The sequence below is a fragment of the Hippocampus bargibanti genome, linkage group LG18, assembly GCF_051943395.1.
Source record: "Hippocampus bargibanti isolate YZ-2025 linkage group LG18, ASM5194339v1, whole genome shotgun sequence".
NCBI classification, from domain to species: Eukaryota; Metazoa; Chordata; class Actinopteri; order Syngnathiformes; family Syngnathidae; genus Hippocampus; species Hippocampus bargibanti.
The window spans coordinates 7,337,509-7,346,328 of NC_142751.1; the positions used below are offsets into that span (position 1 = coordinate 7,337,509).

General features: G+C 40.9%; 1 protein-coding gene across 6 annotated transcripts in view; it reads left to right on the plus strand.

The window, feature by feature from the left end:
• The window catches only part of dnm1a (dynamin 1a), a 47,627-nt gene extending 39,482 nt beyond the window's left edge, over nucleotides 1-8,145 (plus strand). For 4 of the 6 annotated variants that reach the window (XM_089019907.1, XM_089019906.1, XM_089019910.1 and 1 more), the window contains 4 exons: nucleotides 990-1,160; nucleotides 1,232-1,473; nucleotides 1,544-1,735; nucleotides 5,270-8,145. In XM_089019907.1, coding sequence (XP_088876033.1) covers nucleotides 990-1,160; nucleotides 1,232-1,473; nucleotides 1,544-1,735; nucleotides 5,270-5,300 — 636 coding nt within the window. In that variant the 3' untranslated portion in view covers nucleotides 5,301-8,145. Of the gene's footprint in view, nucleotides 1-989; nucleotides 1,161-1,231; nucleotides 1,474-1,543; nucleotides 1,740-3,838; nucleotides 3,876-5,269 lie in introns of those variants that run through there. The other 2 variants (XM_089019908.1, XM_089019911.1) reach the window with 2 other exon arrangements.
• Nucleotides 8,146-8,820: the final 675 nt, after the last annotated feature.

The window sequence follows — 8,820 nt, forward strand, 5'->3', positions numbered from 1 at the left end:
AAATTTATTCAGAAAATGAAAAGTGTGACATAGAGCGCCATTTTTTTTTTGTAGGGGTGTTGATAAAGCGCTGGTCATACCTCTGGCATTTTTTTTCCTTCCACAAGAGGGCAGCATTTTCCTTTTGTCCAAATTAACGCCTTGTGACAGCTTCACCTGTTGTGAAAGCGTTATTAAAATCAATATGTATGTATTGTACGTTGTACAGCCGCCCCCATTTTAATCTCAGATAACCCCAGACCCATATAACTTTGGAATTAACTTTTTTATGAAAGAAGAGAGTTGAAGGTTTTTTATGCTGGATTGAATATTTATGTAGTGCTTAAATTCAATATTCTGTATGTGCTGCAATTTGAGTGAAAATGAAAAAAAAACTGGATTTGACACATTTGTACATTGTCTGGCAGTGAATGAGTTAATTTGTGGTGTGCTCTATATGTAATATGTGGAGGGGATTAAACATCCATATGACTTTCCCAAATTCATAACGGCCCCTGAGAGAAAACCGTAACTACAATGTGGTCCACTGCAAAACATAAGTTTGAAATCCTTTTTATACAATAAATAAAATCAAATAGTAAGTAAAGCATGTTGAAAAAAAACATAACAATAATTCAATAAAATCACGTTTATTGAATTACGGTGTGCACCCAGTAATAGTTCTTATAGAGTCTTATGAACTATATGAATTTCTGCCAGAGTCCAAAATCGGGCATGTTAGTTTATTAAAGACACTAAATTGCAAATGTAAGTAACGATGGGCTGTTTGTTTTGGTGTCCTCTGATATTGACGGCCGACAAGTCCAAGATGTCGCCTATCTCCTGCCCAAAGTGAGATCACTTTTCGCATCCTCACTTGGTGGAGGTAGTCAAGGAATCGCTTGTAAATGCGCAAGATAATCGTCATCCTCAACTACTGCTCGGCATTTAATCCCAGTACCGCTATAAATTTAAACGGACCCCATTCTTGCCTCACTGTTTCGATACAGAGCGACACAGGCGACGAGAACGGCTCTGATGGTTTCATGAATAGCATGGATCCCCAACTGGAGCGTCAGGTAGAGACCATCCGCAACCTAGTCGACTCTTACATGGCCATCGTCAACAAAACCGTTCGAGACCTGATGCCCAAGACCATAATGCACCTAATGATTAATAATGTGAGTTCTCCTTTTCGAGGGCATTTGGGAAGTTTTGGGAACCTACTGTAAGGTTCTGTTGTGCTATCCAGTGCAAAGAGTTCATAAATGCAGAGCTACTGGCCCAGTTGTACTCCTGCGGCGACCAGAACACACTGATGGAGGAGTCACAGGAACAGGCGCAGCACCGTGATGAAATGTTGAGGATGTATCACGCCTTGCGAGAGGCGCTCCACATCATCGGCGACATCAGCACGTCTACCGTCTCCACATCCATGCCACCACCTGTGGATGACTCCTGGCTACAGGTCCAACGTGGTGGCTCGGGAGGAAGGTGAGCGATGAACGGGAAGTTGCTCAATTCCGAATGGATCGAGGTCTTCACTGTACTGTCCTTTGTTCAGATCTCCAGCCACCAGTCCGACTCCAAATCGCAGGGCGCCCCCAGGCCCTCCAGCTCGCCCTGGGTCTCGTGGACCTCCTGCTGCAGGGGGACCTCCAGTTCCATCTCGCCCCGGGGCTTCGCCAGACCCTTATAGCGCTCCGCCGCCCACAGTGCCCTCTCGACCGAACCGCGCACCTCCAAGTGTGCCGAGGTGAGTTAAAACCTCCTTGAATTTCTTTATTTGTGTGAGAATTTAGTTGGATTCCGTATTAAAAAAAACAACATAACTAATATATTCCAACGGTATCACACAAGTTCACTCCCAAAAGCATTTCAAATACCTAGCAGACATAGGGAACAGGATAACTAGCTCCTTTTTCTGTCAGGCTGCATGTTGCTTAGTAGAATTGAGTCATTGGTGGACAAAACGCCATTGAAAAGGTAGGATTGGATTGGATTAGCCTTTATTAGTCTCGCAGTGGAGAAATTTACATTACACAGCAGCAAAGTTATGAAATGAAGAGGAAAGGGAAGAAAAAAGTACAAAAACAGAATACAGGAGCTGTTGGAAAGGCAGCCACTCTTGCGGTGCCATCTTGAAGTCAAAAGAATAAAAAAAACTAAATTAACAAATATCATTCAATCTTTAGCACTTCCTGTACCCTCTTTGTTGTACAAAGTAGTTCTACATGAAAGAGGAGAGGATCAAAGTGTCCTTGTTACCAGTGAATCAGGGATGTGAAATATGCCCGTCTGCTACAAGCTAAGTTTTGAAAGCAAACACAAAGCTGTATTATTCATTGACAAAAAGAGATTGTCTCACATCTCCTGTCTCACGTAAATCTGCTTCAATTCCAAGCTGCGGCAGTTCCACATACGTATCGGCGCTCTGGGCTGACGCTCATTTCTTTTCATTGCTGGCTCCTTAAAGGACAAACGACGTCTCCGGACAAGTTGTGTCCATAATTTGTAAAAATGGCTTCAAATGACTTCTACTGAGCGTATTTTACAAAGATTCCACCGCATATAGCTATATTTTACGTTTTAAGACTCGCACTGAATATTCAGCAAGTCTTGTTTTTGAGTTGGTGACGAGTCCCGTACGTCACTAAAGGAACGCCCCTAACCGAAAAAAAGACGCATCGTAGCTGTCCTTCCATCACGTCAATATATTTTGCTGTACTTGTTTGGTCTGGGGACCTCGTGTTGCACCCAAAAGCCGCCAGAAGAGGGCGTCCAAGCGCCATATAAGGAATTTATCAGCATGTGGAAACGGAGGTTATCACAGGAGGTCGCCATTTTGTGCCTCTTTTTTTGGGTGAGAGATTTCCCCCCCAATGTTGCCTCAAAATGGCACAAATAAATTATTTAATCGATTACAAACATGTATGCTTCCCTCTTCAGAACTATTTGAATCATATTCATAACTGGATGTGTAACAAGAAAGCATATTCTCCGAATCTGAAGCCATTGTTTTGATTCACTAGCAATGCAAGACGTCTTGGCGTGATGTCACAAACTGGGGGCGGGACTTTCTGAAAATGCCCAATTCGCAGCTCAATTTTTTGCAGATTTTGGACACTTTAAGTCATTTTATTGATGTTTTTCATTTGACTAAAAATATCATACTGTGTGTTTTGGGTATTTTAGATGCTATAAAAAGTTTTTCTGATGTCCGTTAAAAAACAAAAAAGTGACGTCGGTTGTCCTTTAAGCCATGCATCTATCCAGCCGCAGACTGTCCAACAGCACCGACCTTTCCACTGAACAAAGCGGGGTTGTGAAAATGCTGCCCATTACAGGCGCAAAAAAAGCTCAATCGCCCCGGGGCTTTCCAGCGATGACAATTGGCACTGACATTTCTTCCAATCAAAAACAGTGTTGGCATATCCGGACTGCCGAAAAGGCACAATCGCTCAGTGCATTCTCCTCCTCGGATGAACCCACTGGATTATTTGACCCATAAAACTATGGACTGATGAACTCATGCTCCAGGAACAAGTACAGTCGTTCAGACAGTTACAGAAACAGCATAATAGAAAAGCTTAAGTTTTTTCCCCTCGCAGAGGCCAATTGCTGGTCTCCAGAATGTAGTCGCAGATGAACCTTTAACCGACCGTCTGAATAAAAGAACAGGGGGTGAGATTGCTGTAACAGGAACAGGAAAAGACCAAAAAACCCAAAAGACAATACCGAGCACTTGTGTGCTTGGGTTTTTGCATACGATTTCTGACTAAATTCTCATTACCCAAAGCTTTGTTGTTGTTGTTCGAAATGTTTTTAAAAACTGCTATGGATCCTCTGTGTTGCTAAGGGGGATTTGAAGACACCCGGATGAGTCCGTACAGGAGGTAAATAAAGACAGAGGACTAGTTGTTGGTGTGACATCGACATAGAGCAAATGGATTCTTCAGCAGCTCAGACACCATTTCCTTGTCTTTAGACTTTCGTCCCGCTCACATGCGCCTCACCACTGCCATTGTGCTGAAAGCCGTATGTTCAAAGGGTGACCTGAATCATTGATGTAAAATCATCACTCGTTTTCTGCTAACTATGCCAGTCCCATTTGTATGCTAGCTCGCGCTACAACCTTTTCGCTGATGTTCCACTTTGGAAAACTGTAACTGTTATTCATCCCCTTTTTTCTTTCTTTTTGTCCTTCTTTCTTTCGTTCTTTCTTTTTCGTTCTCTTTTCTTTCTTCACAACTACTTCCTTACTTTCATAATTCACTACAAAACATATAATCACTGACCAATGAGGACTAACATTTCTGGTATGTTGGTGCTGTTGCCCATTTTCATTGTTAGCATTGACCATGGCCACCTTCCTTCTTTCTCCCCATCTTCTTCCTCTCACTTCATTTTGTTGTCAGTTTTTTATTATTCTTTTCAGAGTGCTCCATGTAAACATACACACACACACACACACACACACACACACACACACAATTGAAAAGGTGTGCGTTGTGTGAAATGTTGGCATTGACCCAGTGAAAACGCTCAAGTTAGCTGTTAACGTCCATTTTGCTAGAGTTTTGTGTTTAAAAAAAATCCCTTGCACAATGCAGATTTCTTCAGTGGTTTGCCTGGTTGGGATACTTCGGTTAGTTTCTGTGGCTTGAGGTTCTTTACGCATTATTGACAGGTCTCGTTCCTGGATCTGTTTTGTCTGCATGAGTTTAGTGTACACACACACACACACACTACAAAGTCTACGTATTGATGTAATATTTGTAAAACTTTACATTTGTAGTTTTTCATTTCATCATTGCTAGGATGATCTTAGTTCAGCTCGTTTTTTTGTTTCTTAACCCATTCACGCCGGGCATGTTCATATGAACACAGATAAATTAATTTAAAAAATAAATACAATTAAAAAAAGAGTATCAGATGGCTTCAAACGTGTTTGAAAAATATTTTTAAAGTGGTTAACTACCAAAACTAATATAGTATTCTGTATATTCTTTTTAATCTACAAAAAAAATGCGCCTTTAACAAGAATGTCATACTAAACTTGGCCAAATTGTTTCTTATTAAATGCATTTAATGGTAAAGTAAGCCTAATTTAACAAATATAGCAACAAGTGATAACATACTGCTGTGCGAAACCCGCAGTTGCTCCCCGAGATGTGGCATTTTATAACGCATGTTTTCAACACAAGCTGGCGCTCTAACCACTCCAAATAAGCAACCATTAATCCCAATGTGTGAATCCCTTCCATTCTTTTTGTGTGCCCCTCAATAGTCGGAGACCCCCACCTTCACCGACCCACTAGACCTCCAAGCTCCTCTTCCTTCCTCTCTTCCTTCCATCTCTTCTCATCGGGCCGACGGCGCCACCTTGCTCTCTTCTGCTGCGGTGGCTTCATCCTCCTCCAACTACCTCCAACCCTCAAACTGCGCCATTTGTCAACAACGCAAATGCACATTTAAACACACTGCATGTCCCTTCAGAAATATAAAAACAAAAACAACAACAACAAAAAACATAACTTCTGCATGACCCAATGTATCAGACTCCATTAAAATGAACTGTGAATACATTACATAATGTGTCTGACACAGGTGTTATAAGCGCATAAAGAGAGGTGTGATGGCACTACATGTAAAATAAAGCAAAACTACTCATTTACTGGAGGAAGGGAAATCCTGGATAGAACAGGGGGATGTTTTATCAGAGCGATACTGTCACTTAGTGGCATTTTACAAATTTAGCATCAGCAAAAAACAAATCAATAAATATTTATGTGTGTTTTTTTTCTGCTGATATATACTTTGGTTGTGAAATGGACAAAAAGAGGCACCGTTTCAACACAGTTAGCCACTGTAGTTTCAGCCATTTTCACGCTAGCCACTTTACTATTACAGTATATGGCTACATGCTAATTATGTAAGCGTCCACTTGGTACAATGTTACATTGTCTGGCGCCTTTTTTAGGTCCAAAGCTCCATTTGTTGGTGTATGGTTATCGTCACTCTTTTCCTTTTGCACTGCACTGGTTAAACACACACACAGAGACAAAAATACCATGAAAAACGCAAAACAATTGCAGAGTTCCATCTGGAGTTCAATATTTACCGAAGTCGCACGTGATGCTTTCTTGGATTCTTGTATGAATGGATGACCATGACTAAAACATCATTCTTGCATGACCTCCTCTAACCATATTCATCGTGTAACATGCTCTCTTGTCATTCTGCACAGCACGCCACCGACAAAGAGACACCTCACACCCTTTCTTTTTTTTTTTTTCATTACTTCATCAATCATCCATCACTGACTCAATCGACATCTCGCGCACAGAAGCTATGCAAATGCTGGAAGTCCCACCTCACTCCCTTCCCCATCACCTAAAGCAACATTTATGACCTTCGGGTGAACAAATGAAACTGTTACCTTATCAAGGCGGGATAGAAATAAAAAGTGCAATATGGTAGCATGTTTCTGTGCTGGGACCCCCTCCCCTCCTGTGTAAACTCGCCTTGATATCTTAAAACAATTGGTGATCGACACATTCATTCAACTCCTTGTTTTTTTTTTTTTTTTTGTCAATGGTCACAGGGGTCAGTGAGAAGATGTGTTCCCTGTACATGATTCTCCTATTTGGTTTATTCTCAATTGTGCTGTGGCATGTTTCCGGAGCCCTTCAAACCGGTGGTGTCATCAACTAATCAATAACTAAAGGCCCACCCGCGCCTTTCCTTAACTCATGTCTATTTCATGCCTCCAAAAACTTGCATACTTACCATACCAGTGATTTTCAAAATGTTTATCATTTAAGATGGAACATATCTTTATTCTTATTGTGTATGTGTGTTCCCCTAACCCAGGGGTAGGCAACCCACATTTTTAAAAGTGCCATATTGGACCAAAAAAAGGCAAACAAAACAAAAACTAAGATGTCTGGAGCTTCAAAAAATATAACCCTGATATAAGCCTTACAATAAAGGTAACACATGATCTATGTATCAATATTAGCTACTACAGGTAAAATCTGACTTACGACCATCTCGACTTACGACCATGACCTCCAGACCCTATTTTAAAAATATTAATGCTACGCCTGGCACCGCAACGCGCTAGCAGGCCGGCAACAATTTTGGCCAGCCAGCCAGAATATCACTCTTGCACAGCAATTAACCATGTGATGGCACCAGAGATGGGGAGTTTGCGAGTCATTTAGCCTCCGAGTCTCTATTCAACATTTTAAATGGATTTTGACTTAAACATTTTGACTCACAACCGTTTGGTCGGAACGGAACTTGGTCGTAAGTCAGATGTTACCTGTATATATTAACCTACTTTCAAAATAACTATATACAAGCAACAACATGATTCAACCAATTGATTCTGCCCTGAAGTGCTTCTTGCAGAGCAGGGGTGCGCAACATTTTTTTACTAAAGACCTCCTTTTTGGTCAACCAACCTTCCACGATCGACCCGTTACCACACATAAGCATGCCATAATGAGCAACAGCCATAATAGCTGCAAAGATAATTGAGTTGGGGTACCAACTGTACCTTTTGAATATTCTTCTCTCAGCCCTTTAGGTTCCCATGCTTTGCCAGTACCACCAGTGAATTGTACATGAAATGCTGTTTCATGTACAGAAACGATGAAATGTAATATTTATTCGATACATGTTTAGACCATTAAAAAAAATGGTAAGAATGTTTTTTTTTTTCAATCATTTTTGAAAAAGCTCCAGGAAGCCACTAGAGTGGTGCTAAGGAGGAGCATACGTCTATGGAGCGACAAGTTGCCGACCCCTTGCCCTAAGCCAAATCCCCTACCAAACCCACCAGACAAATTTGACCTGGTTGCCATTTTGCACCGGGCACCATCAGCTTGAGCAGCCCTGCTATAAGAAGCTGTGCCATGTGGAGTTTATTTGTATTTAATTTAAAATCATATTGAAATGATATGTGAATATGGAACTTGGCGGGATGATTAATACTGTGGGGATGAGAGATGTTGTTGTTTTATTTCCCTATCATTCCTGAGCCCATGCAACAAGGGCAGGGTAGTGTACTGTTAGTATGGATTGTAACCATGATCGCACCCTGCAGGATGATGACATTGATCACATGTAGAAATAAACTGCAGTGTACTGACAAGATATCTGACGTGCTTGTTTTTTGTTGTTGTTAGTTTTATAGTCTATTAAGCCAATTATTTATTGCTGCTAGTAGAAAAGTTTGAAAAAGTTGAAATACCAAATACATGTAATTCACTCAGATTATTCAGAAATATTATCTTGTAAAATAAGTTGTTTTTAACACATGTAATTTGATGTTCACACGAGACTTCTTAAAGGCCTAGTATTTATCAGAACACAAGTAAAATTATGTTTTGTTGCTCGCCAATTTGACGCGAGGGTAACAGTCTAACAGCCTCATCTCGTGGGAAAATGTATGCATTACAGTGTGATAAACATGTAAAACGTTAGCAGCAACCTTTCCCAAATAAAGTAATTAAGGCTATGATTAATAAAACACTTGCTGGATTGATATCCGGACCTATTACATGTGGGGTAAAAATGGTACAGCATGTGATACGAAGGACATTATGCCAACACTGAATTGCATTGTGATGGGCTGTGTGTGGCTGCTTGATGACATCAAGACATCTTGCTATAATTGATGGAAGAATTGTATTTTGAATATCCTGAAAGAAAACATCCGACAATCGGTTTGCGTCCTCAAACTTAGGCGCTCTTGGGTTACGCAACAGAACAAAGAACACACCAGCAAGTACAATGTGGTGAGTCTGGTGTCATTTAAAACATTATAAT